Source organism: Hippocampus guttulatus, chromosome 3 (assembly GCF_054856545.1).
Source record: "Hippocampus guttulatus isolate MCC_2025c chromosome 3, RoL_Hgut_1.0, whole genome shotgun sequence".
NCBI classification, from domain to species: Eukaryota; Metazoa; Chordata; class Actinopteri; order Syngnathiformes; family Syngnathidae; genus Hippocampus; species Hippocampus guttulatus.
The window spans coordinates 12,246,715-12,273,348 of NC_141263.1; the positions used below are offsets into that span (position 1 = coordinate 12,246,715).

General features: G+C 41.4%; 2 protein-coding genes across 5 annotated transcripts; one reads left to right on the forward strand and one right to left on the reverse strand.

Moving 5' to 3' along the window:
• Window positions 1-2,299: 2,299 nt before the first annotated feature.
• dtwd1 (DTW motif tRNA-uridine aminocarboxypropyltransferase 1) lies at window positions 2,300-5,737 on the forward strand. Of its 3 annotated transcripts, none has more exons than XM_086106823.1 (5): window positions 2,300-2,525; window positions 3,372-3,649; window positions 3,766-3,903; window positions 4,283-4,559; window positions 4,656-5,737. In XM_086106823.1, the coding sequence occupies exons 2-5, from the start codon at window positions 3,431-3,433 to the stop codon at window positions 4,925-4,927; spliced, it is 906 nt and encodes a 301-aa protein (XP_085962949.1). In that variant the 5' UTR covers window positions 2,300-2,525; window positions 3,372-3,430; the 3' UTR covers window positions 4,928-5,737. The 3 variants fall into 3 exon arrangements, with proteins under 3 accessions (XP_085962949.1, XP_085962948.1, XP_085962950.1); XM_086106822.1 differs by having other exon boundaries at window positions 2,300-2,433; XM_086106824.1 differs by lacking the exon at window positions 2,300-2,525 and adding an exon at window positions 2,710-2,875.
• On the reverse strand, window positions 5,726-26,634 carry nnt2 (nicotinamide nucleotide transhydrogenase 2). Of its 2 annotated transcripts, none has more exons than XM_086106820.1 (22): window positions 26,460-26,634; window positions 24,430-24,595; window positions 22,445-22,674; window positions 22,152-22,351; window positions 20,979-21,066; window positions 20,801-20,889; window positions 20,063-20,250; window positions 19,801-19,934; window positions 18,779-18,970; window positions 18,139-18,289; window positions 16,915-17,076; window positions 16,708-16,818; window positions 16,471-16,616; window positions 15,330-15,525; window positions 13,248-13,481; window positions 11,576-11,736; window positions 9,652-9,831; window positions 9,240-9,399; window positions 8,530-8,611; window positions 8,318-8,436; window positions 7,907-8,022; window positions 5,726-6,080 (listed from the first exon to the last, which is right to left on the reverse strand). In XM_086106820.1, exons 2-22 carry the CDS (start codon window positions 24,557-24,559, stop codon window positions 5,934-5,936), a joined length of 3,216 nt encoding a protein of 1,071 aa, XP_085962946.1. In that variant the 5' UTR covers window positions 24,560-24,595; window positions 26,460-26,634; the 3' UTR covers window positions 5,726-5,933. The 2 variants fall into 2 exon arrangements, with proteins under 2 accessions (XP_085962946.1, XP_085962947.1); XM_086106821.1 differs by lacking the exon at window positions 26,460-26,634 and adding an exon at window positions 24,683-24,920.

Here is a 26,634-nt window from a genome sequence, read left to right on the forward strand (position 1 = left end):
AATCCAACATGACCTGAAATAAAAACTGAGAAGTGACAGTGACTAGACTGAGGCTCCATCTTAGTCTCAAGTTGGGAAAACTCACCCTTGCGGCCCCACGCTGCAAGGGGAGCAGCCATCACAGCAGACTCAACTTGAGTTTGCTGTGCCCTGCAGTGCCCTCCAGACAAACAGTAACTACAAGTATTAGGCATTAAGCGACAATGTAAAACCTCCATGACAAAACCTTTGCTGAGACTTTCAGAAGGAAGACCCAGACAACACAGGAGGCCAACTTGCATGGGTGTTAACTCCACAAATGACTTACTCAGTTTAGGAGATACCTCATTCCTGTGTGGCTCAAAATTACTCTTGTGTGTTCGTGCAAACACATCCGCAAAAGCTGTTGCCTCAGATGGAGGACTTTGCGTTCATGAGCATAAGAAGCAACCTGCTCGGATACTGAATCTTTGAACTGTTCTAGTACCACCAACTCACATAATGCCTCAAATGTTGCAACTTCAGAAACTGTACACCATTGATTGAAAGCACAAGTTAAATCACGTATGGACTCAGAATATGGCTGCCCATCAAATTCCTTCCTATACTAAAAATGTTGGCACTGAAGACTTAACTGTAGCATAAAGCTTACCATCAGCTACACTCAGCCCTGAAAATGATTTGCGTGCTTTTCCCGTGAGGACACCCTGTAACAAAGAAGTTCTGTCTACATCAGACCAAGCCCTGGAGTCCGCAATTTGTTCAAAAGGAACTTAGTACAGATACCTATCTGACTCATCAAAAGAAGGCAACAACCAAAGATTCTGGGAAACAACAAGCTGTAGAACTCTAATGTCAGCCTCCGGCCTATTGTTTCTATTCAATCTCACAAATTCAAGTTGGTTTTGTAACAGCTCTCTCTGCTGCTCAAAGGTCAGAGTCGAAATACAGTAGGCTGAATGCTGGTACACAGATTGCTGCTTAAGTGACCACCAAGCACACCTGGATCTTGTATTTTTCATTATTTACCGATTATTTTGTCTGTGTCACAATTTGTGTCAGTAAATTTCACTTCCCGGTTTATAATATTACATTTTCATTTCTTATTTAAAAAAAGGCAACTTTCAGATTTACAATGGACCCCTGCATGCTCACGGTTTTAAAATGTTTTTTTGTTTGTTTGTCTTTTGGGAATGAGGGGGCAAGCCCCTTTTTTTCATGGAAAATGCTTACTCGCCACATGTCTCTTTAATTTTTTTTGAGGGGGCGGGGGGTTAAGGCATTTATAATGGGCAACAGTTATACATGGATATTTCTATCTTGTAGACTGGCCTATGACATGTTTAATTTGTGTTTGTGGCGTGCATAAAATGATGTGGCGGGCCATATCTGGCCCTCGGGCCTTGACTTTGACACCTGTGGTGTCAGGAACACCCAAGAGGTAGCTTGCATAAGCACAGAAAACTAACATTACTTTTTACATTTTGCAAAGCTGCCTCAAGACCTAAAATTTTTGACAGCACAAAACTGATCAACTAAAGACATTTGAAATACATATCATCTTAAAGGTAAGCTGAACAACACTGGGTGTTCATATAAATCTATCTTACAGTATTCGACCATCATATTGGCATCAAGCTACGGAGTTTAATTAGATACGAAGGCACGTATCCTTATTGAAAATAACAATCACGAAGGCATGTAAATGTGATTTGTATGTACTGTACACTGATTGTAAAACCATTATCCAACGTAGTGTTTGGCACCTCCTGTCCCCCGTAGTCACAAGCTTCAAGTTACAAACTCAGGCATCCTCCACTTGGGTCACGTTAACACGTTCGCCATATTGAATGTGGTAGATTTGCCCAAAAGAAATGCAAGTCTTGAACTACACCGACATCCTACAAACTTAAGGCTATTCAAAAATTTTCTATATTTGGAAAACAGATACGCAGCAAAACTAACCAACCAAACAAACAAGCAAATACGTGTATAAACTGTAATGTGACGATTACAAATATATATTGTAATAATTATTTCGATGTTATTTCGTCATGGTACTAAGCAAAAAAATCAGCAAAATGTATTCGCATAAAGGAAAGTTTTCCGTTTTAGTTCCACGAAATTTAGCTTCAACTGTGAAACGAGTGCTACATTTCCAACAACAAATGAATGAGGGATCTTCACCGATCACTCCACTTTCCACATCCAATATGGCGGCGCCGTTTACAAACGATATTGCTCCAAGGAGGCTCTTTTTATGATCGTTGCAAATGAATGAGGGATCGCTCCACTTTACACATCCAATATGGCGGCGCCGTTTACGAAAGATACTGCTCCATGGAGGCTCTACTTATGATCGTTGCAAACCGGAAAAACGTTGCTGTAACCGAAGGAGCTGTTAAAAACACAATTTCTTGACTTGACCTCCTAATTGAGTGGTGTGTGTGACCAGTAAGTGAAACGCACTTGACTGAGGAGTGAGGGCACGCACAGATCAACATAAACGCGCGTTTCCACGCATCAGCTAACAGCCTGTTTGGCGTGTATGTACACATTCCACGTTATATTTTGAGCAACATTCACACGGTATACGTACGTTGACGGTATACGTACGGTTATACGAAATACTGTTTGGTTTTGGCTGCAAAACTACCGTGAGTCGAATTTTACGTCACCAGCAGTACCAGTTGTCAACTAGTGCAGTTTTGCCGCACTTCTAACGTAGTTGTTTTAGTATGCCTCGTGTCTGAGTGAGGACAAAGAGCTTACTAGTTCGCGAACCTTTAGATGGATATTCTGGATACCCATTTGATCATTTGTATACGGACGAGTAGGACGACCAGACTGCAAAAGTGTCTCCACTTTTGCCTATCCACGACTTATCTTCACACTGGTACACTTTACTATTGAGAAAACGACTTGTGCGCATTCCTGTTGTAGAATTTCTTTTTCAGATTTCTCTCTTTTGTAAAGTTAAGAGAATATTGAAGAACAAAGTATTGTAAAATACTCAAATAATCTGCCTGTGATTAATATCCCTTATTGTTGCGAGCATTAAGGGACCAAAACATTGGTTATCTTATTCAAAATGTGAAAAATACAAATCTCTTAACTCATAGGTGTCAAACTCAGGTCCTGGAGGGCCGCTGCCCTGCATGTTTTCCAAGTCTCCCTGTTGCAACACACCTGATTCAAATGATCAGATCATCAGCAAGCTCTGCGCAAGCCTGACATTGAACCTGATCATTTGAATCAGGTGTGTTGCAACAGGGAGACTTGGAAAACATGCAGGAAAGCGGCCCTCCAGGATCACAACATTGGTTATCTTATTCAAAATGTGAAAAATACAAATCTCTTAACTCAAGCCAAAATGTGTCCCTTTTACGCAGCTATTAATATCTGGTCCACATTCTCTCATCTGGACTGTCAACATTAAACACGAGCAAGCATGAGCAGCTTGGACGAAGGCTCCAGCGATTCAGCACACACTCTCGAGCTGTCCAAGCAGCCACTTCAAGGACTGAAATTGGCATCGCACACCGTGCTGGAGAAAGCGCAGCAGAGGGGCAGGTCGAAATGTGTTAAATGCGGAGGATCAAGGATGTTCTTCTGCTACACATGCTGCTTATTAGTGGACGTCAGTCTGCAAGAAATCCCCATCGTCAAGGTCAGTATAAAGGTTTGGGTTTGTTTGTTCTTTTCGGCCTTGGGTTTAATACTTTGTGATGGCTATGCCAGTTTTATTAAGTGTTCTGTTTGATGTGTTTTGTTTTCTGCATATAGCTTCCAGTAAAGATAGACATCATCAAACATCCCAACGAGACGGATGGCAAGAGCACTGCAGTTCATGCGAAAATCCTAGCGCCCAGTGACATCACCATTTACATGTACCCTAGCATTCCCGAGTATGATCAAGACAAGGTTAGCTCAAGTGTCTTTTGATTGAATGCACTTGAACCTTCATGATGGTCACACTTATTCAAGCTACACATTACATGTTTGCTAATCCTCGTAGGTCTGTGATGGTTTTTATTTTCTTAATGGATGTTTAAATGATAGGTCTGAATGATTTAGAAAAAGAATGTACTCATGAATTTTGGACCCCCTTGCATTAAGTCATGGTCATGTATTTTCTTGATTTGGAACTTATGCAAGTGTGTCGTACAAAAAACCCAAAACAAACAAAATACCTGCATTGTTTGCAGATTAGGAAACAGTTGGAACTTTTACCAGTCTGTGGAATACTCGGCGTCACTTCATACATTCTGCTTTCAAGTGATCTCACTTCTTCTGCCACCAGGTTGTGTTGGTGTTCCCTGGTCCAGGTGCTGTCACAGTACAAGACATGATACAGTGTTTGCATGAGAGGACTGACAGCAGGTCACGTGGCCCCTGGGTAAAGAGACGGAAGATAGAGAACTCGCCAGCCGCCGCACATTCTACAGAGAATCCGGGGTCAGGGGCCTCAGATGAAATAAAGGGCTGCGAATCCAGGGCGCATCCCCTCCAGAGGGTGGTCTTCATCGACAGCACATGGAACCAGACCAACAAAATCAGCACAGATGAGAGACTACAAGGTACTCCTCGATTTGTTTGTTTATTTATTTATTTTAACGGGCCTGGAAAGTTCACCCAACAGTTTGATATGGCCACCCTCTGCTGTGACATTTCAGACCTGCTCCAGGTTGAGCTGAGGGCTAGGAAAACGTGCTTCTGGCGCTCTCAGAAGGGAAAACCAGAGACTTACCTGGCAACGATCGAAGCCATTTATTATTTCCTCAAGGACTTCCATGAGCAGTGTCTCGCTCAAGAGTATAGCGGAGAGTACGACAACCTTCTCTTCTTCTACTCTTACCTGCACACAGTCGTCAACAAGTCGAAGGAGGCTGGAAGGAAGCAAGCCCAGGAGAGAAAAAAACAGCAGGAGACTGAAAGGCGGCTGTAAATCCGAATAGAGTTCAATTTTTAAGTTTGATTTTGGAGGGGGAAATTTAACATTTGTTCGAGCATTTAGGATCATTTGTTAAATGCATACAAGGTGCAATGTAAAAAAATAAAAAAAGTAACTAAGCTAATGCTAATATGTTAGCTGACAGTCACAAAACATACAAAAGTCTTAAAGTCCCTGTAAAGTGAAAATTAATGTCTTGTAAATTTGACACACCACAGTGGTTTTGTCAACAATACTGCACTGCTGAATTTGAATGATTAAAAATACTTCCAAGTATCTACAATACGGCATCTGAAAAAGCTGTGGGCGTGTCCACTCAATGTGCTGAAACCGTGCACCTCTTAACTGTCAACTGTCAAATAGCTCGACTACGCCCTGGAAAAATGTTTGTCATTTCCTCGAGCATCTTTCTTATTCCGACACATTTGAGCTGCAAAAACATCAGTTTGGCCAGAATATCTCCCATCACGTCATTGCCGGGCGTGACAACTAAAGCAGCAGTGGCAGCACAAAACCCCAGTTGACACGTTTGCTGTCGTATTGGACCAACCCTCACCGTCATACACTAATGGTCAAGAATGACATGCTTTAAACAGCAGCCTAAAGACCCGCTCCACATACGTGCTGGCTGTCAAGTTGGCCTTAAATAATAAATACAAACCCCCTACTCAATGTGTGTTTTTCATCTTTCAAGTGAAAACACCAAAAGCAGAATGATAGTCGCGGTTGTGTAGCTCCCTGAAAAGGATTGGTTATTTCACTTGAAAAAGCAGTACAATAGGAGTCATACGGTACATTTAAATAGCTTTATTTACAAACCAGTACACAAGGCTTTACTTTTTCTCCTCTCATTAAATCTCATCTACTATTGTACATATTAGCTCATCCATTTCATTTGATGCAGACTTAAGTATCCTAAGCCAATGCTGGGGATGGAAACCAAGACATGTATTTTGTACCAAGGTCTTACATGTGGTCAGTCAGCTGATGGTGGGGGGGCCTAGTAGAACATCTCCCTAATCTTTGCTTGAAGGCTGTCACATGTCTTCTTGGCGTCTCCCAGCAACATGGATGTGTTGGCCTTGTAGAAAATGGGGTTATCCACTGCAGCATAGCCGACACCCAAGGTCCGCTTCATCACGATCACCTACAGAAAAGTTTGAAAAAGTTGTCTGACGAATGTCAAATATAGTCAAAATCTATACAGTCATATCTTTGGAAATGAGCATTCGTTTTTTAGGACCACGGCTGTAACTGTAAAGCACCTAAAATAATATTTTCTCACTGAAATCAATACAATATTGTACAGTATGAAAACATACAGAAATGACAGGATTAAATAGATTGCAAATAATTGCCACGTTTTGCTTCAGTCTCATGTAACTTGGGGGCAGAATACAGCCATATGGTTATTCTGTACAAGGAGCTGATCTCGGCTTCTCAACAAGCTGTAGTAATATTAATTATTCCTCATTGCGGATAAAAATTATATGCCTATGCATACCTGTCAACTTTTCGGAGCGCCAACCTGTATAAACTACCAAAAAAATCCTTATAACATACCAAAGCATTTTATATGTCAAAATAACGGCAGAAAAAACCCCACGAAATTTTCAATGATATTTATTGTAGATATCCATAATACAATGGTTAATGTCTAATCATCATTCTACTTAGTGGCATTACTGTGTTCAGAGTTGTATTCCTGCGTTACTTTTTTCACCAACTCCAAATGCTGCCCATCGGCTCGAAGTTACAGCATCAATTCATATTACTTTGGAAATGAAAGCATTCGAGTAGACTAGCACCATTCTGGGCAAAAGCAAACGGAACTACCTGTTAGGGGGAAAAAAAAGGACATTTTCAGAATCCGTATGATTTGTGCGATACGGCCATATACGAAAGATTCACCACAAAATCCGTATGAACTATGGCTAAACCGTATGAGTTGACAGGTATGCCTATGTATAGTTATGTCCACGTGTGTGTTCAAATATCCATTTCTTCAAGGTTTGTATCACCAAACAAAGATGCTATCCGTTTGCTGGATTTTCCCATTCGGTGTTCGAGTTAAGCAAGCAAACTTTAAGACAACGTTATGTGGCTGTTTTCAATACAGAACATGTATCGTATTTTCCACACTTTAAGGCCGCACTTTCAATGAATGGCCTATTTTAAAACTGTTTTCATATATAGGGTGCGGTGCATTATAAGGCGCATAGAATAGAAGCCACAATAGTGGCTGCGGTGGCGTTATGCATCCACTAGATCACAGGTGTCAAACCTAAGGCCCAGGGGCCAGTTCTGGCCCACCACATCATTTTATGTGGCCCACCAAAGGAAATTATGTGCATCCACTTCATGTTTCTTGCTGAAATACCAAAATTGCTTACTGTCTTCACTTTTTAAAACGTTGAGATATTGCAAGCAGTTTTAAAATAAATGTGATAATATTTGGGAAAAAAAATACTTTTTATTGGCCTCTGATTTCAAAACTAGTTATTCACCAATTTGTCATGAAGCCTACAAGTAGTATGAGACGTTCTACATGAATTTGGGTTCATAGTTCTAACGGCCCTCTGTACGAAACCATAGCTATGATGTGGTCCGTGACAAAAATGAGTTTGACACCCCTGCACTAGATAGAGCTACGCTAAAGGGAATACACTACATCTTTATATAGAGCTTTCACAACAGCTGTAACAATGCGCTTTCCACAACATTTAAAATACTACGTCCAAGAAATCAGAATATTGATCCATATATAAGGCACATTGGACTACAAGGTGCACTGTCGGCTTTTGAGTAAATGGTTTTAGGTGCATCTTATAGTGTGGGAAATACGGTAATTCTCAAGAATTAGTTTGGGAGTAAACTTCTGGCAGCTTTTTTTTTTTGTCAGTTGTTTGCTCTTTTTAATTTCCTGTAATATTAGGGATTCACTGTATCATTCAAATCTAAAGATGGACGAACCTGTTTGGACTTCCAAACCTCCAGGACAGGCATGCCGGCAATTATAGAGTTCGGATCCTCTTGAGCAGCAGAATTCACTGTGTCGTTGGCACCGATGACCAGCGTCAGGTCGGTCTCTGCGGGCCACAGACATTTACACGTGATCACACGAGACCAAAAAAAAAAAAAATCCTCCAAAAAACCACTTGCTTTGAAAAGCCCTAAGAAAGAATTCCGCAGCACCATAAAGCGTCATCATAAATACAAGCATGTGTTTCAGAGTGTATGCCAAATTATTGCATGTCACATCAACAGCAGGCTGATGAAAGTGAAGTAAGCGTATGGCGTGGGAGTTAATTTCTTGTAATTTTCCTCAACACCTCGTGGCTAAAGTGACGGTCTCCCCTTTTTGTATTCCAGGAAAATGCTTACCTGGAAAGTCTTCATTGATCTCATCCATCTCCAATACGACATCATACGGTACACCGGCTTCAGCCAAGAGCACGTTCAGCTGGCCTGGCATACGTCCAGCCACTGGATGGATGCCAAACCTGAGCAAGGGGGGGACAAAAAAAATTCATTTACATTGTATCATTTATTTGTCAATTTCAAGAGAACATTTGAGCAAATGTGCTGACAGTTACCGGACACTCTTGCCTTGTTCCTTCAGCATCTTCACCATGTCTGCAATCGGATACTGGGCTTTTGCTGCGCACAACCCCCAACCTACATACATGCAAAAAGGCACGCGTGAAGCCAAAGTAGATGAAGAATAATTAATAATAATAATCTTGACTCCATCCATCCTATTGCTGGGTGTATTTAATTCACAGTGGTCACAGCTGAAATGTGTTTGTCGTAGTGTGAATGTCAACACGGGCAGACATTACCACCTTCGAATTAGAGCATTCATTTTCCTCAGAACCATTTATTTTCCAGCCTCGACTTTGTCAGTACGTAGGGCATCAGTTTGACTTGACACTGTTTCTGCAAATCAAACCCCTATGTGAGGACCGCACATCTGTCCATGGTTTGTGTGCAAAAAAAACTATAACTAAGCAAATAGCAACCATGTGGATCCAAAGTTACTCTTTGTGATAGATAGATATACAAATTGGGTTGTTCTTAGCATAATAAATTATATTGCATTACTTAATGTTTGGAGAAATATGACCTTGAGTATGTGCAATTCATTTTAACGGAATCATATCGCCTGTGTGTCTTGTGACTGCGACTTAAAAACAAAAAGAACCAAATAGATCTACGGCGAGCGCTAGAAACTGAATGCAAGCACCAAAAACAAAATGTAAGAACCAGTAAACAGTGGTTGTATACACTTATAAAGTTCTTGTACCTGGCGTGATGATGATGCTGTTGGCTTCCTTGATTATGTCGATGGTCTGGTCCACGTTGACTTCCGTGTGGGTGCCAACAATCTCCATGGGTTTGCCACCCGCTGTAGTGGTGGTGCCATAGCCACCCAGGATCACATTGGGCAGGGAGCGGTTCATCGCCTTGGAAGAGGCGACAAACGTAATCACCGGGATTTCAACAGCGGTGGGAAGTATACTTGTGTCCGAAATGTTTTTCTTCCATCCATTTTACAGCACAGCTGTACTTTCTACTCCTCACTCTGTCAATTTTGGCTCATTACTTTTATATGCCTTTAAGTCCAGACGCTGAATCAGTACTTGTACTTTTGTTATGCCGGTATGTACTGTATATGTATTTAAAGTACAGAGTATGAGTGTTTTTTGTGTACTCACCACACACATGATGTAAGAGAGGATTGCGCCAGAGGAGCCGATCAAAGCGCCAACGATGGTCATGAGATTGTTGTCCAGGAGGAAGCCTTCAGCACAGAGGGCCCAGCCAGAGTAGCTGTTCAATACCGTGATGACCACTGGCATGTCTGCACCTCCGATGGCTGCTGTCAGAGTGACACCCTGTCATGACGAAGCACAATAGAACTTATGCTAAGACCAACCCGACATGTCGATGTTCACGTTTCCAAGAGTGCTGAAGGAAGGAAGGTTGAAGAAAGTGTGTGTGTATCATATATAAAAACCTTTTCAAAATGTCTTGAGTAAACCGCACATATACCTGTACGTACTGTACATATGATGCAACATTCAGTTTTTGTGCTCCGGCCAAAGCAGGAAAAATGGTTTGCAGCTCAATGAAAGGAATGCTTTATTCCGTGAGTAATGGACGCCCCTCCTAAAAAGGTTTCAAATTGTTTATAGATGCCAGCAAAGCACTACTTTTGACTAAATGAAGCTCCTTGACTCAGAGTTCTGTATCACCAAGATGCCAAAAGATCATTACAAAGCACTACATTTGTCTCAATCTGATTCAGAATCATCATTACTGGCCTATTATGTTGAAAACACACAAGAAATTTGACTTTGGTGGAATCAAGCTCCTAAATTCGCTTCACAATATGACTGCAAAACACTCTGTCGAAATGCAACTCCTGAATTCTCTTCACTATTGGCATATCACCTTCACACAAAAATGTTCCAAGATTGTGGAAAAGCACCAATATTGTCAAAATGAACCACTTTAACATTGTTCTGTGGCCACAAGGTGCTATAAGATTGAAGAATAGCACTTTTTGTTGTCTCAATGAAACTTCACCTCCGTTCAACATCATTTCTTGATACCAACATGCCACAAGATGGCACTGTAGCCATCTTGTTGCCAAGCAACTATGTTGAAGTGAGTTGAGGAGCTTCAGTTAGACAAAAGTAATGTTTTGCTACCATCTTGTTGCTAAGGGACTACATTGAGGTGAGCTGAAGAGCTTCAATTTGACAACAGCGGTTCTTTGTCACCATCTTGTGTGTATGAGCAATTCTAAACCTTTTTTTGGAGGTGGGGTGTCAGGGCCATCAAATATTCGTGGATTTTTGCTGTTCCTGTCAAGGCTCGGTCCCACCATCTCTACTTTTTTCACTATTTCATTAGAATGTGTTCATTATCTTTCTTTTTTGATTGGCTCGGAGACATACGGAGACTTAAAATTAAAGTGCCTGTAAAAGGGTTAAACTTGTCTAATAGCTTCACTTTAACGATTGTAACTTAAAAAAAAATGCACAGTTCATTTTCACCAATATGTGTCTCAAAAAGATTCTCTTATCTGAGAAGTTAGCTATTATTTTCCCAATTTACACGATTCCAAGTGCACGCGCGCACCCACACACGCACACACCTGTTTCCTCATTTGGGTTATGTGTTCATAATTTGTGGTACTGCATCTTGCCACTGGCTTATATCAGTTATCTTGCTCTCTCTCTCCCATTTGGTTAGATTTCTGAAGGACTAGAAGAACAATACAGCGTAATTAACCCAACATGCATGTTTCTGGAATGACTACAAAGAGAATACTGATGCCAGCACATGCAAACTTCACGATGAAGGGTCACAGAAGAAAATTAAACAAAGAACCGTTGACTGTGAGGCAGACATGCAAAACATGTCAAATAATACTTGAAAAAAAAAAGAACAAGTACAGTATTTAAAATGACAAAGACCTGAAACAGATGTGCTGTGGCTGATATTAGGATTGTGATGTCACAAATCACACCGTTATGTATTAACTAGTATGAGAATATTTGTCAACGTTTGAATGAGTACTTTTCAATACAGTACTAATTATCACAGTACTGCCTTTTAGTGGAAACTCACCATAACAGTGGACAACCCAGATACTCCAAGTAGACATCCCATTCCAGTACCGTAGCTGGAACTAAGCATGAAGGGCACCATGCCTCCCATTGACGCCGCCATAAGACCGGCGTTCAACATGTGACGCCCGGGCAACAGAAGAGGTGCAGAGTTCAGGATGCCTTAAAAAAAAGTCACACACATTTAAGAAAGTTTCTCTCTCTGTCTGTCTGTGTCTTATAAGAATGCGTGTCACACAGAGTCTTCTTTTCAGTGTCTACAAACATGACTAATCAACTACACCATGGGTGTCAAACCCATTTTTGTCATGGGCCACATTTTAGTTACCATTTCCCTTGGAGGGCCGTTATGACTGAAAAAAAAAAAATAGTTAATAATAACGTTTTTACAACTATTGTTTACGTTACTGTAATGAGGGGTTTGGTGGCAAGAAAATACTTACAATGTGTCTCTTATTTATTACATATGAAAATTTTAAATGTTGGTCGAGATTTTAGCAAGCATCATGCAAGTTGACATGCTTGATTTCCTTCCGCAGGCCACATAATATGACGTGGCGGGCCGGATTTGGCCCCTGGGCCTTGAGTTTGACACTTGTGAACTACACCATTCCAGAAATCAGATCGACACTGTGCTCGCTGAGACATGAGATGGCTTCCCGTGTATTATTCTTAACCCTTACATACCGGTTTGACCAGTTTTGGCATTTGTCAGCATTTACAATAAATAAATAAATACCGGTACATAAATGCCATTTGATGACATTGACAAAACTGACCTGAAAATATCAAAATGTCATTATGTTGTACAGGTGCGACAAAGTTTGCGTACATGGTGGCTGTTCCGCAACTTCTTCAAAACGGGATGTTAGTTTTACCAGTACTGTATGTGTTAAATCAAGAAAGATGATTGAAACTGCACATGCCATGAATGTGAATATGTTTTATGGGACAGTGATAAGTATTCAAGAGGGAGCGTGATCAGTGCCAAGAACCGTCTGTATGACCGCCATATTTGCACATATTCCAGCAGAAGCATGCACTCAATGGCCTTTGAAGGGTCATGGGTGAATCTTGAAACGTTAAAGAGCCCAAGCGTACAACATGTGCATCTTTACAGTCTAGTATGAAAGGCATTCATGTGGGAGTTTGAAACCGTCCTGAGAACTGTTCGTACAGATTTCCACAGAGACATAAGTACTAAACATCAGTGCAGTACTTCCGATGTAGCATCTTTTTTTTTAATTGGCATAAAGCAAAAAAAAAAAAAAACAGACTACCTTTTCTCTGAAACATTGATCAATTTAACTTATCCATTCATTAATGTAAAAAAATATATATTATAATTTCAGGTAGACACTTGGTAAAGATTCCCCTGAAACATATGTGTGCATAGACAATGAATAGAATGTACGGGTTAAAATCAAGCATCCAACAATAAATAAATGTGACCGCCATGACCAAGTCAAAATCCAAGTCTGGATTTCCTTGGGGATCATTTTGGCTTTGGAATGATCAAAGATGCAATCAGGAACTGAAAAATGTTGAAATGATTATGATGATTCTTGAATGTCAAAAATGCAAAGCAGTAATCAGACATGTAACATAAGATCTTCAAAACATGCGCCTGTATTCTCCAAATGCCACAGTCACGCCAAGTTACCGGTAAGTACCTTGCAGCTTGCCATAGGCGACCAGCGAGCCGCTAAAGGTGACACCTCCGATGTACGTGCCCAAATAGGCCACCGTCTTGAGCACGCCGGCGGACGGGTGAGCATCGAGGTGGGGGAACTCGATCATGTACTCCGCCACGCAGGTGAGAACTGCCGCCAGGCCCACAAGGCTGTGGAACGCCGCCACCAATTGAGGCAAGTCGGAGATTTCGATCCGCTTGGCGATGGTCAAACCTGCACGCAGGGAGAGAGATTCCAGTAAATGGAGGCCATAGGCCTGAACAATTTTGAAAAATAATCCAATTGCATTTATCCTCCCTCAAGATTGCGAAAATAATGACATTTTTTTTCAAGGTTCTCTTCCCATGTATTTTTATACAAACACAAGCAATGTATTACTTTGCATTACAATAAACAACATCTTTTATTATTTAAAATTGCTTCGGATTCATAGGTCAGGCTTATGGGAAAATGTTTCATGAAACAACCATGTGGAAACATGGACTGCACTTCCAAAGCACTGAACTTAGCTAGACACCATATAAATACCGGTGCATAAATGAAATATACAAAGTAAATCAAGCCTACTGACCAAAATGAAGCCGTCTTTCTTTTCCCTTTGCAATTTGAAAATTGCATTCTACTACATTGCAATATTGATTTGAATTCAATCACATGTTCAGCTTTAATGTCGAGTGTCGAATGCCGTTAACACAAACCGTCTCGTGCAAGTGTGACAATATTTAGAGTGTACAAAGAAGAAGAAAAAAAAAAAAGGAAAAACACCAGTCACCTGTTTTGTGTTTCTTCTACTCTTAGCAATTGAGCCTGATCTTCAAAGGGCAAAACAACAGTCAACAATGCTAGTCGCCTTTGCTCCACTTCCCCTCCGGAAAAAAAACAAATCAGGAAAGCCAAGAGGGGTTGTGCTGAACATCACTTTTCATCCCCGTGTTTGAAATGACCATTAGAACACGAGTATGATGGTGTTCTGTTGGAATATTTGCACTCTCACAACTAGAGAGACAGATGCCAAGTTGAAACTCAAATTTCCTTTGTCGTCTTCGCGGAAAAGTAAAAATTGTTGAAAAAAAATAAAAACTTAGTTGAACATCAAGAATTGTGTTAAACTAAGGGAAGTGGGACATTGTTGAAAAGAAGCATAGACATGATCAACATCAGAAAAATAGGGGTTGTCCTAAATGACATCACATAGTGCCGTTCAGTCCGTGTTTTGCCCATTGTGCTTCAGTCTCTCTCATGAAATGCTCATTAATTTATTTTTCAATTTTTTTTTTACATGACATTCTTTTCGACCAGACCGACTTGGCCCATTTTTCCTATTGGACTTCCGCCATCCATCGGAAAATTGTTCTTTATGAGTTACAAATACTGTATATCTTTGTTTGATTGCCAACGATGTAAACTAGCAGGCATAATAATTCAGTGCTCTTCCATTAGATGGCAGAGGATACAATAAACCTGTGTATACGCCCGTTGCCATGAATACAACAAAATAAGCCATGGCTGCCAGCTTCGTGTTTAATTAAACGGGCCAAGATTACAAACTGAGCAAGGGAATTTGTTTGTAATGAGCTCATCATTATTTAAGTATTCATACTGTTTGTGACATTTTTGTTTGGTGTTGTGCCTGCAGCTTTTTCTAACGTGAAATTGGTGCCTCGGACTAAATATAGATTGCGAAACACATCATTGTGGGAGATCATCGGGTACGCTAAAGGTACTGAGACAATTTCACTTATTTAATGTGAAAGTTGTGTGAATTTCAGTTTGGGGCAGTTGTCTCAGGAGGGACATTTGGGGCATGTGTGAATTATTACAATTATTGGTAGCGGAGCATGATGATGCAGAGCTTTTACTCATCTTGTTTTCCATATTTCTCTCTATCTTTGTCCATAATCCTTACTTTAGGCATCAAACATCTGCTGCCCTTTCTCAAATAAAAATCAGGCCATGCCTTCTGGAACAACATCACAAAAGCAGTCGTCATGCAAAGTTTGTAAACAGCTTGTAGCACACACTCAGCAGAACGTCCTCTCTAAAAGGTAGGAAGCCACCTACCCAATGTCCCTCCGGTGGCCATGGCCAATGACATCTGAGACAACAGCTCCGGGGAAGGCTTGAGTGCACCTAGCGTGGCGGCGATGCCCCCTGCAACTCCCATCATGCCAAGCGCGTTTCCAAGGCGACTGGTGCCCTGAGCGGAAAGGCCTGCCAGCGCACCAACGCAGCACAAGCCGGAGCCCAAGTACATCATCTGAGGAACACCGCACACAAACAAGTTTCTCAAACTTTGTGAGGACCACAATAATTTCAATTGCTAAGTTTTTCGAGGCAAACTGGAGAGAACATGAAGGTGGAAATGCCACTTTATTCGAGGTGGAGGTCATGTTAAACAGTTCCAAAAGGGGTAAAGAAAGGACAAATGTGGCCTCTACAAATCAGATCCTATTGCCTATACATATCACAAGATGACGGCAAAGCACTATTTTTCTCTGAATTAAACTCCTCAACTGACATCAACGGAGTTCATTCACATCTAGATGCCATAAGATCGCGGCAAACGATACTTTGGTCTGAATCAAACCCTTTTTCTCACTTCAACATATTTCCTTTTCCACAAGATGGCGGTAAGGCAATTTTGGGGGCAAAATGAAACTCCTCAACTCACTTGAACATAGTTCCTTGGCACCAACATGCCACAAAAAGGCGCCCAAGTAATATCTATTTTTCGCTTCGCCCTGGCCTATACTATTCGAGTTTCAGTGTTCCTCCGACCGAGACCACTCGTATTATAAATTTTAAAAGTCTTTCAGTAATTGACTCCACTCCCAAAAAAGATTTGAAATTTCCTATGGCTGCCACAAGATGGCAAAAAAAGCAATATTTTGTCTACATGAAGCTCCTCAAGTCACTTTAATAGATGCCACAAGATTGTGGCAAAGGCATAATTTTGTTGAAATCAAACTTCTCAACTCATTTCAACGCAGTTCATTGACATCAAAATGGAGGTATTGCACAGCTTCGGTCTAAATGAAACCCCTCAGCTCACTTCAACATAGTTCTTTGGCACCAAGGTGCCACAAGATGGCAGTACAGCCTGATTTTTATCCAAATGAAACTCCTCAACTCAATATGGGGCATTGGCACCAAGATGCTGGCATCTGGTGGTCTTACTCGTGATTAATGATTGGCCATTCACCTGTTCAATGCTGTAACCAGCTGCAACGGATGCGCCGTATCCACCAACAAATGCAGCTCCAGGTAACATGTACAGGTAGTTGTACTCAGGTGGGTCAGTGGGGCGCTTGAACATGTCCAACATCCGCTGGGTGATCAGGAAACCACCTGAAGATAGAACAGACACGCTCATTTATTTAGTGGGTTCGATAAAAGGCAAGTGACATTTATTTGTGTTCAAATCTGAAAAAGGTCAGACCAGCAATGTTGATGGAGGAAATAAAAGCAGCAGCGAGGGCGAGACTCTCAGGAAGCGAAGATGGTGTGAGACCCCCTCCCATCAGAACCAGACCGCCAACTGCTGTCAGACCTGTTCAAAAGCACACACACTGAAATCAACCAACATCCAACCAATTCCAAATTTGGCCAATTCTTTTATATTGAGTGCCGAGGCTAAAATTGGGACCTGAGATGGCGTTTGTCACGGACATTAAAGGCGAGTGTAGCGCGGGTGTCACTCCCCACACAGTGTGGTAGCCCACAATCCCGGCCAGGCCGAAGGTCGTCACCATTTGCGTGAACGCTGCGTTAGGAGAGATGAGGCCCAGAGCCAGACAGGTGGACAAACCTGCAGGGGTCAGTAAAGAACAATCATAGTCAACTACTGACCGTTAGCTCTTCACTTCATTTCATACAAAGTCACTGGTCTATAATGAAACGTCGCTCTTTGCAAGCAACAGGGACCGAGGCCTGCTGCGAAAAGCGAAAATTTGTGAGTAATTGACACCCACCCTAAGAGATTTGTAATTGCTTGATGGTGGCAAAGCACTTTTTTTCTATTGGACAAATCTGTGGCCTGACCAAATCAAGTACCGTATTAGCACTCCATTCAACATGGTTGCTTGGGCAGATGGCGTCAAAGTAATACGTTTAGCAAAAGAACATCAAAAGGTTCTGGTTCCCAAAATACATTCTGAGAAAAGACAAATTCAGTAATGCTGAACTGAATATGCAGGGGTTCACTATAAAGTTAACATGGATTAGAACAAGGCATCGGCATAATTCAATTCACTGAACGTAAGAATTGAATTGTTTGTGTGGAGCTGAATGTTGATCATCCTGAAGCAACCAAGACATGGCTGCAATCTCTGGAAAATGTTTATTTAATATCCATCTTAAGGTCCATGTGCTTGTATGCAGTATTCTGACTAAGATGACAAATCAGCGCACTGAGGGGCATATTTGCCCATGTGTTCCAAATTAAAATGAATAACTACATAAATTATAACATTTCCGCACACTAGTACAGACAACTAGAAGTTTTTTTTAATGTCACTAGTAATGACACTTTGTAGTATCACACAGCAGTATTGCCTAACTACTAAATGTAATTGGTGTACTAGTACAACCTAGTAACCCTACTAGTGAGGACCAAGAGCATACTAGTACCTTAGTAGCAAATAAATGCACAAATGGAATTGAAGTGCATCATTCTGAGAATATCCTCCAATATGTTTCCTCTTGTCTAAATGATACAAACATCTGAATGTATATATCCAACTGTTTAATGTTTCAGAACTTCTTGCAACACTTTCTGGCCTCTACCAAGGAAGTGAATGACGAAGCATCACAGGTAAGTGGTGAGAAGAATAAGTATCGGCCTTTAGGCTTTGCCTGTCCTTTTTCCAACCTGAAGTGTAGACACCAGCGTTGGTCATTGTGCGTTTAAAGGGTGAAATTGCAGCCACTTTCTCAGCCTCCAATTCTGCCACGGATTTCTGTTTCACGGGTGTTGGCGGGACAGTCTTTGGGAGTGGCGCCGGGAACATATTCTGTCCATCCTGATGACGCACCAAAAACATGCAAATAGTGTGAGAATGGATGACAGAATTACAACCACAAAATAGTGAGCGCAGTAGTTGTGCGTGAGAAACATGCTTTTTGGTAGACCTCGCCAGAAGGGTGAAGGTACTCCAAACACAAACTGGAAGATTAGCGTGAACAAACAGCAATCAAGAACTACTTACCAGCGGGTTTGAAAAACAAATTGTCTCTGTAACGCAGCCTGAGCAATGCTTAGTTTAACGAGGGGGGGAATCGATATGCAACATTGAGGTTGCACGCTTTGCTTTCAAGAAACAATGTGTCAGAGCTAAAGATTCCTGGAAAAGCCAATTATGAGGCCTTGTTAACATTCTTACGGGTGGGCTATTCAAAGTTGGGCATGGAGTTTTATACTCATTTGGCAAACTACACTCGCATGAGATGGTCTGATAGCCGAGAGGAGGAAATGAATGCCAGCAGAGCTATAGATTACAAATCAAATCCACCTTCATTACGAGCGTCCCGCGGATGACGTGGTCCATTGTTCCGTAGTCAAAGTCCTCTTTGGGTTCATAGTAGAAGTACTCCTTGTCGGGGCTGATGGCCTTCAGAAGCTTCAGGACGTTGTTGGAGTAGAGCGTGCTGGCTTGGGTGGCCAAGCGGCTGGGCAGGTCCGTGTAGCCAATGTGGGTCACGTTCTTGTTCAGGAAAACAAAATCAGAGCATTTGGTGGAGGTGCCAAAATCACTCGCAATCTGTATTTAAGTACAAGTACAGATCCTTGAGCTAAAAGAAAAAAAAAGTTGAAGTACTCATTCAACTCCTTTACCTGGACAAGTTCACAATACCTTCATAAAGATCATTTTTCTTCCAGTAGATAGCAACAAATTCGATTTGTAACTGGTGTTTGATGTAAATTGTAATTATAACCCAGCATTTTTTTTTGTTTAACTATTCCTGCTTTTTTTTTTTTTTTACTGGCAGAAATATGGAAGCCCATAATAATGTGAATTGTGCCCTTAGTGCCAGTATTAAGAAACACTTTTTTTTACACTGCTGGAAACATATTAATAATGAGATACCATCTCATAGACTATGTCATTCATTATAATGCTAGTTTGAAATTGTAGTTCCCAATAAATCAGTAAAGACTAAAAGTAAAATGTCGTATGGGAAAATAAATACCGGTAAGTAAAAATGAGGTAAAATAATGTAAATAGTTCTGTTCGTGAGTAAAAGAAAATGTTTTTTGTGCTAATTTAGACAGAAAAAAATATGCCTGTGTTTCTTCAAATTAGATTCGAGAAGATGGTGCTTTTGAGGCTGGCATAAATCAATGCATTCGACACAAATCATTTTTGGAGCCAACATCAAACTCAAAATAAGTTGGATGGGGAATGGCTTGCTTGTTGCTGTTTTTGTGCACGCTCCCTAGTTCATGTTCCTCTGTGTTGCTTCTATCACTGCTTTCCAATCCTATTCAATGAGTATAATTGCTGTAAAAAGAAAAAAAAAAACACAAACTCACTTTGTGAATGTGCAGCTCTCCAGGCCTGGTGGTCTCAATGTTGCCCCCTGCCTCTGAAGCCAGGTCCACCACCACAGAACCATCCTTCATGGACTCCACAAATTCCTTCTTGATCAGAATGGGAGCCCTCTTTCCTGAACAAAAGACAAGAATCATAAGACAATAAAAAGCTTCACTGCAGACCAAAGTATGGACTGCTTTGTGGCTAGCCAACCAGGATGGATGGACAACAAAATGCAGTGCCAGGGTCAGAGTGACTGACCTGGAATCAGGGCGGTACTGATAACAATGTCGACTTCTTTGCATTGCTTGGCGAACAGCGCCATCTCAGCTTCAATGAACTCCTTTGACATTTCTTTGGCGTAACCACCAACCCCATCTCCAGACTCTTTGACGTCCACTTCTAAAGGCTCCGCCCCAAACGACTTGAACTGTTCCAAAGCTGCTGGTCTGATAGACACCAAACGCTAATTATGGAAAGTCGACTGGGCATTAATTCGATATCCTTGCTATCCATTTTAAGGTCCACGTACTGTACTAGAATCCTGCTTTTTTTTTCTTATGAGGCAAATTCATCATGTTAGTGCACCCTAGCCATTCTACGAGTATGCCAATGTTGTCCTCCAAGTCAGGACAAAGACCGTACTAGTACATAGACCATAAGCTGGACATCAAATCAATGCCCAAACAGCTTTTTTAAAAGCAGTCTGAATATTTATTCGATATCCTTTATCCTACAATAACAACGCAGTGAATTAGTCGAACCACCAAGGCTCACTTGTAGAACAACTGTCTCTTAACGACGACTGTAATGTCTTTTTTCCAGTACACCTCGTGTACTCGGTAGTATAATAGTACAAGTTAATTACGTACTCTTTGGCTAAAAGTGGTCGTAATGGTGAAAAAAGTTAGTAGTGAGATGCAATTGTTCAACTAGTACATCTTAGTCATTCTACTAGTGCGATGAATTGGTTTACTGGTGTGGACAAAGAGCGTCTACCTTGTGTCAAATCCTCGCACTATCGCTCCCATTGATTTGGCTGCCCCAGCGGCTGCTAAACCAGCTACGCCTCCTCCAATTACCAGAACCTGAAGACAGCACATTTAAGCTTTGAGAGCTAGAATAAGAAAACACACACACACAAACACACAAATCAACACTTTAATGTGGAATTTACCTTCGCTGGTGGTACTTTTCCTGCCGCTGTGATCTGACCAGTAAAAAATCTACCAAAGTGGTTGGCAGCCAGAACTACAGCCTTGTACCTACAAACCAAGACACTCAGGTCACTGATAAAACCTCTCGAACAACACAGTCGATTAATTTTACACTCACAGGCCACAAAATTAGGTACACCTGTACAGAAACGCAGTACAATATCAAAAATGTTGAAGTTGAGACATTTCATTTCGACGAATTTAGTGCCTTGCCACAATCATGTAGCATCTTGGTGCCAACGAACTCCGTTGAAGTGAGTTGAGGGGCTTCATTTAGACAAAAGTAGTGGAATGGACCATCTTAAGACAGTTTTGTGCCAAGGGATTACGTTGAAGTGAGTTGAGGAACTTCATTTACACAAATGTAGAGCTTTGCCACCATCTTGTAGCATCTTGGTGCCAAGGAACTATGTTAAGGTGAGTTAACGAGTTTAATTTTAAACAAAAGTAATGCTTCACCACCATCTTGTGGCATCTTGGTGCCAAGGAACTATGTTAAGGTGAGTTAACGAGTTTAATTTTAAACAAAAGTAATGCTTCACCACCATCTTGTGGCATCTTGGTGCCAAGGAACTCTGTTGAAGTGAGTTGAGGAGCTTCATTTAGACAAAAGTAATGCTTTAGTTACATTTTGGTGACAAGGTTTTCTGCTGAAGTGGGTTGAGGAGCTTCAGTTGACAAAGATAGTACTTTGCTGCCACCTTGTGGCATCTTGGTGTCATGGAACTATGATGAAATTGGTTGCATTGCAATTTCAAACATTTTTGGGGGTGTCAGTTGCAGGTTTTCACGATTTATGGCAGGGCTGAAGGGGCCCACTGAAACTAGAATGGAACGTAGTAGCCAGTAGGTGGCAGTAATGGCCTTTATTTTCTGTTGTCTTTTCACAAGGGTAGATTTAAAAATGCCATTTCAAGCAGATAACTGAATACTATCTCAGCTGACTTTAGACAAGAGGCGGGTTACACCCTGGACTGGCGGCTAGGCAATCATAGAGCACAATTAGTCAAACCACCATTCTTACATAACGTGCCTAAAAGCATTATACTCTTTGTCACTCATTTCTATTGGCCCAAACTGCATTGTGCAGACGTACATCCAACAACATCGATCAGATTTCTCTCGGGTCTCACCCGGCAATGTTGGCCATGGAGCTGAGTGCATCATAGCCTTGTGCGATGGTGACTCTTGGCACTTGATCCATGGCCAACACTGTGCTCTTCCGCTCTGACAACTTCTTCATCAGGTCCGGATTCTGAGCTGGATATATGAAGCTCACCAGGGTGGACATTGGCTTCAGAAGGTCTGCCTCACTCAGACTGGGTGCTCGAACCTACAGCAAAACATAGGCGCTTGAATTATGACCAAAAAAAGTATGTAAGGGTTCATATAGATGCAACTGGTACACTGTCAGCGCTGTATGAACCTTGAGGACCAGGTCTGATCCGAGGGCCCCTTTGACGTCAGTGATGCTTGCGCCTGCATCTTTGTACTGCTGGTCAGAGAACTTTGAGTCCTCACCAGCTCCACTCTCCACCTTCACGTTGAAGCCTTGCTTGACCAGTGCCTGCACCCCAGCAGGTGACAGCGCCACGCGCCGCTCATTCTGGAAGGTCTCCTTGGGAACGCCAACCACCAGATCCTTGTAGAGAACACCTCGAAACCAGATATATACAGTATATATATTGATTTTTTTTTAACTTTGATGTAGATTTTCTCAGATGTCATGGTGCAGATTCATACTAGCATTTTCTAGAGCAAACACGTCCATAACTTTTACAATGAGGGTCACACATACCCCAAAATACTTGAAAAGGATGGGGGAGGGGCGTCACTTCTGCTTGTGTTTAAGACCTGCTTGAACAATTCAATATGCTGCAGGCATATGCTAATCAGTTTAAAGAAAAAAAGGGTAAATCTCAGTTTGAGTTGATCTGTAACAAAGCAAAAGCGTTTGTAGTATTAGTGTGATATCTTTTTTTTTGTTCTAAATATTGCATAATGCCTTCCTTTCAACATTTACAATTTAAATGAAACTAAATCAAATTAAAAAGTTTCATAACATTGTACTATAATTAATCTACGAAACACGTGACAAATTTTCATTTTGCTTTTTTTAACATTTTTTTCTAATACAGTGTGATCGTGTAACACAGCTTTTGGTGCATTTTTTTTCTAATTGTGATCTCATGAGTTGGGACAGTCAAATTTGTCAGTTTTGCTGTATATAAGTGTGATTTTTTAAAAACATTTTTTTTACATTGAAAGAGTATTTAAAATAGTGATATCTTGAATTGATCCAGTGTTGTTAATTTTTTTTAATATATACATATTTTTTAATGGGGTTATCTGGGGACATTCAAATGCATTTACAATTTTACAGTAATTAAAGTGTGAACATTTTTCATGAAACTTTTTTTACATTAAAAAATGATTTAAAATAAAAGTTTGATATCTTAAAACATTCAATTTTATTTTTCATTTCAAAAACGGCACTCTCACTCGCTCTAAACATGTCAACTTTTTTTTCTTGCAACCCTTTCATGCTGCTCGCACCTAATTTTATTATTATAAAATTCCAATAATAAAACGTGGCTGGACTTTGTACACCTTTGTTCCAGATGCTCCGCCACTTTTTTTCACAGATATGTTTCCTTCCTTCTGTGGCACTTGTTTATTAGGTCCAAACTCATCTCTATTCATGTTAATTCACCAAAGACAGTCATCATTTAAAACCTAGTGAGCAACAAGCATTCATTGGGGGGCTCATGGAACTATGAACTAATGTTTTTTTTCTATTTTTTTTTTTAGGTAGCACTTGGGATAAAGTTTGAGAGATTCAGATGTACAGTGGGTGACACTTTTTAACGACAATATACTGTAGCTTTTTTTTTTGTTTGGGTTTTTTTTTTTGTTGTTTCTCCAAGCACTAGAGTAGAGCCGCATGTGAATGGCAGAGACTAAGTGTCAGGTTAACATTTCTCTCCATAAATGGCGCCGTGACCTCGCTGGCATGGTGGCGCTATTAGCAGGTGATTGGCTCTCAGCCAGCGTGGCTCAGGCCTACACCACTCCAATCCAGATAGCGGCGCAGAATACCTTTGAAAAGTAGCCATGGAAAACTTGCACAACTCTACTTTAAACATTGAGTTACAAACATCAACAAAACAGCGCCCACATCGGATCCTCACTTTATTTTTAGGTGAGAATTGTCCAGCGCACAACGTTTGTACAGGTCACCTTTATCTGACCTTTTACATGTTAGCAGTACAGAAAGCATGGCAGCAAAGTTTCCATTTGTGACGTTTTCTTTTCTCCACTTGTAGCATGATAGTCAGTGGCTTTGCCTTTCTTGCTAAAATCAGATTCAACACACAGGCCTCTCTTCTATAAAAGCTCCATTTGTCCTACCTTTGTTGACCTTTTGGTCCCATAACGCAGGATAAGTCCTAAAATTCCTCCTTGCTGGTATCCTCTGTCGGACCCCTCGCTGGAGCAAAGTGAAAGATGAGCAGGAGATGCAGTGCAAGAGGGACGACATGGCCACGGTGCGTCCGCCTGGAGACTCCTTCTGGGTCTGGCAAGCAGAGTTAAGAGTTAAGTTAACACTGATTTTGCTGATAAGTAATAGGAAGAGGCCTTGATGCAACTGACTGACACACACCTTGGCTGTGTGTTCCAAGAGACCTAGCAGACGTAGCAGAGTGACATTTCAGCTCAGCAGGACACCCACGCGCACGCACACATGCACGCGCACACACACACACGCGCACACACACACACACACACACACACACACACACACACACACACACACACACACACACACACACACACACACACACACACACACACACACACACACACACACACACACACACACACACACACACACACGGTCCCGGGCTTGATCTCTCACACACTGCGGCTCGTCGCGAGATCTGGAATTATGACGGCATAGATGGAAAGTGTGCCAAGTGCGTTGTGGTTGGTGTGCGGGCAGGAAGGGGAGAGAGTTAGGCGGGGATCTCAAATGTTTAGAGCAGGAGTGTCAAACTCATTTTGGTCATTGGCCACACTGTAGTTTCCCTTGGAGGGTTATAAATGTTTAATTCATTCATTCATTCATTCATTTTCCAAACCGCTTTATCCTCACTAGGGTCACGGGTGGTGCTGGACCCTATCCCAGCTGTCTTCGGGCAGTAGGCGAAGACTGATTACCAGCCAATCGCAGGGCACACAGAAACGAACAACCATTTGCACTCACCTAGAGACAATTTAGAGTGTTCAATCGGCCTGCCATGCATGTTTTTGGAATGTGGGAGGAAACCGGAGGACCCGGAGAAAACCCATGCAACCACCAGGGAGAACATGCAAATTCCACACAGGAAGGCCGGAGCTGGAATTGAACCCAGTACCTCTGCATCGTGAAGTCGACGTGCTAACCACTCAACTACCAGGCCGCCTAAATGTTTACTCCCCTCCACATATTACTGTACATACACGGCGCACAAAAAAATTTGATGAATAACTAGTTTTAAAATCTGAAGTCAAGAAAAGTGACTGTTATTGCAGATTACATACGACAATTTGAAATTTTGGTTCAGACTTTAGCAAGCACCATGGAACTTGACATGCTTGATTTGCTTTCGCGGGCTACATCATAAAATGATGTGGCGGGACAGATCTGGTCCCCAGGCCTTGACTTTGACACCTGTGGTTTAGAGTATTAAATGGGGACATCTGAGGACAAACAGGTTTCAACACAAACAAACATGCAATGTTTGCAGATAGTCAATTCTGAGAATGTAGCGTGACGTAAAACGAGTGGAGAAGGAGGCATGATTTGAAAGGCCTTTTAATTTGATTAAATGTGTTGTATGATCATGTACTCATTCGCCTTTACAACCCTTTCACAGCTTGTTCCTTTACGGTGTGAAGTTTTTAAACTGAAATCAGTTTGCAGCAGGGCTTCAAATGTCTTTCATAAACCAAGAATATCCCATGAAATGTCTCCCTTTGCTAGCTGGTAGAAAACATAACAAAAAGTAAAGTGCAGTATTGAATCGAGAATGAAACAATTCTTACCCAAATTTTATGTTTCAATCCAGCAAATGAGGTCTTAATGTTGCTTTCATCTGTTTCAATTGGTGACAGTGCCAAAAATGTATTTGTAGGAAACGGTTTAACTGCATTAGATATATTTACAGAGCTTAAGATTTACATCGTCAAATCAGACCGAAATCCACATCCTTGGTGAGTTATTAGTTATTTTGTATTTGCATTCACGCAGCATTCATGCAAATGAAGTGTGGTAGACGCAAATGGCCAACATAGGTCCAGAAGGTTAAACCACAGAATGACATAACCAGGTTCCATTGTGTTGCATTGATTCATCCACAAACTGAAGTAGGTCTTCACCGTGTTATTGCCAGACTTGCCTTTTTTTTAGGATTTCCGCCTGGGTCAAAAGCTCTACTTTAGCCTCAGAAGCAGATACAGCCCGACAACTGTCCACGACTCGACTCGATCGCTTGCCACCTGCACGTCCACGCACAAATACGCACGACTCCGTAAACGACCTTCCGCTGTCTAGATCATGCTGCGCCTGCACTA

Excerpts from the sequence above, each read along its gene's own strand:
- dtwd1 (XM_086106823.1), top strand. The coding sequence starts at position 3,431 with ATGAGCAGCTTGGACGAAGGCTCCAGCGATTCAGCACACACTCTCGAG. Across the intron at positions 3,904-4,282 it reads CCGAGTATGATCAAGACAAG|GTTGTGTTGGTGTTCCCTGG; the intron begins GTTAGCTCAAGT and ends TTCTGCCACCAG. Across the intron at positions 4,560-4,655 it reads CACAGATGAGAGACTACAAG|ACCTGCTCCAGGTTGAGCTG; the intron begins GTACTCCTCGAT and ends GTGACATTTCAG.
- nnt2 (XM_086106820.1), bottom strand. The coding sequence starts at position 24,559 with ATGTCGTCCCTCTTGCACTGCATCTCCTGCTCATCTTTCACTTTGCTC. Across the intron at positions 9,400-9,651 it reads TCTCTTACATCATGTGTGTG|GCGATGAACCGCTCCCTGCC; the intron begins GTGAGTACACAA and ends GCCTCTTCCAAG. Across the intron at positions 8,437-8,529 it reads GAACAAGGCAAGAGTGTCCG|GTTTGGCATCCATCCAGTGG; the intron begins GTAACTGTCAGC and ends CCCCTTGCTCAG.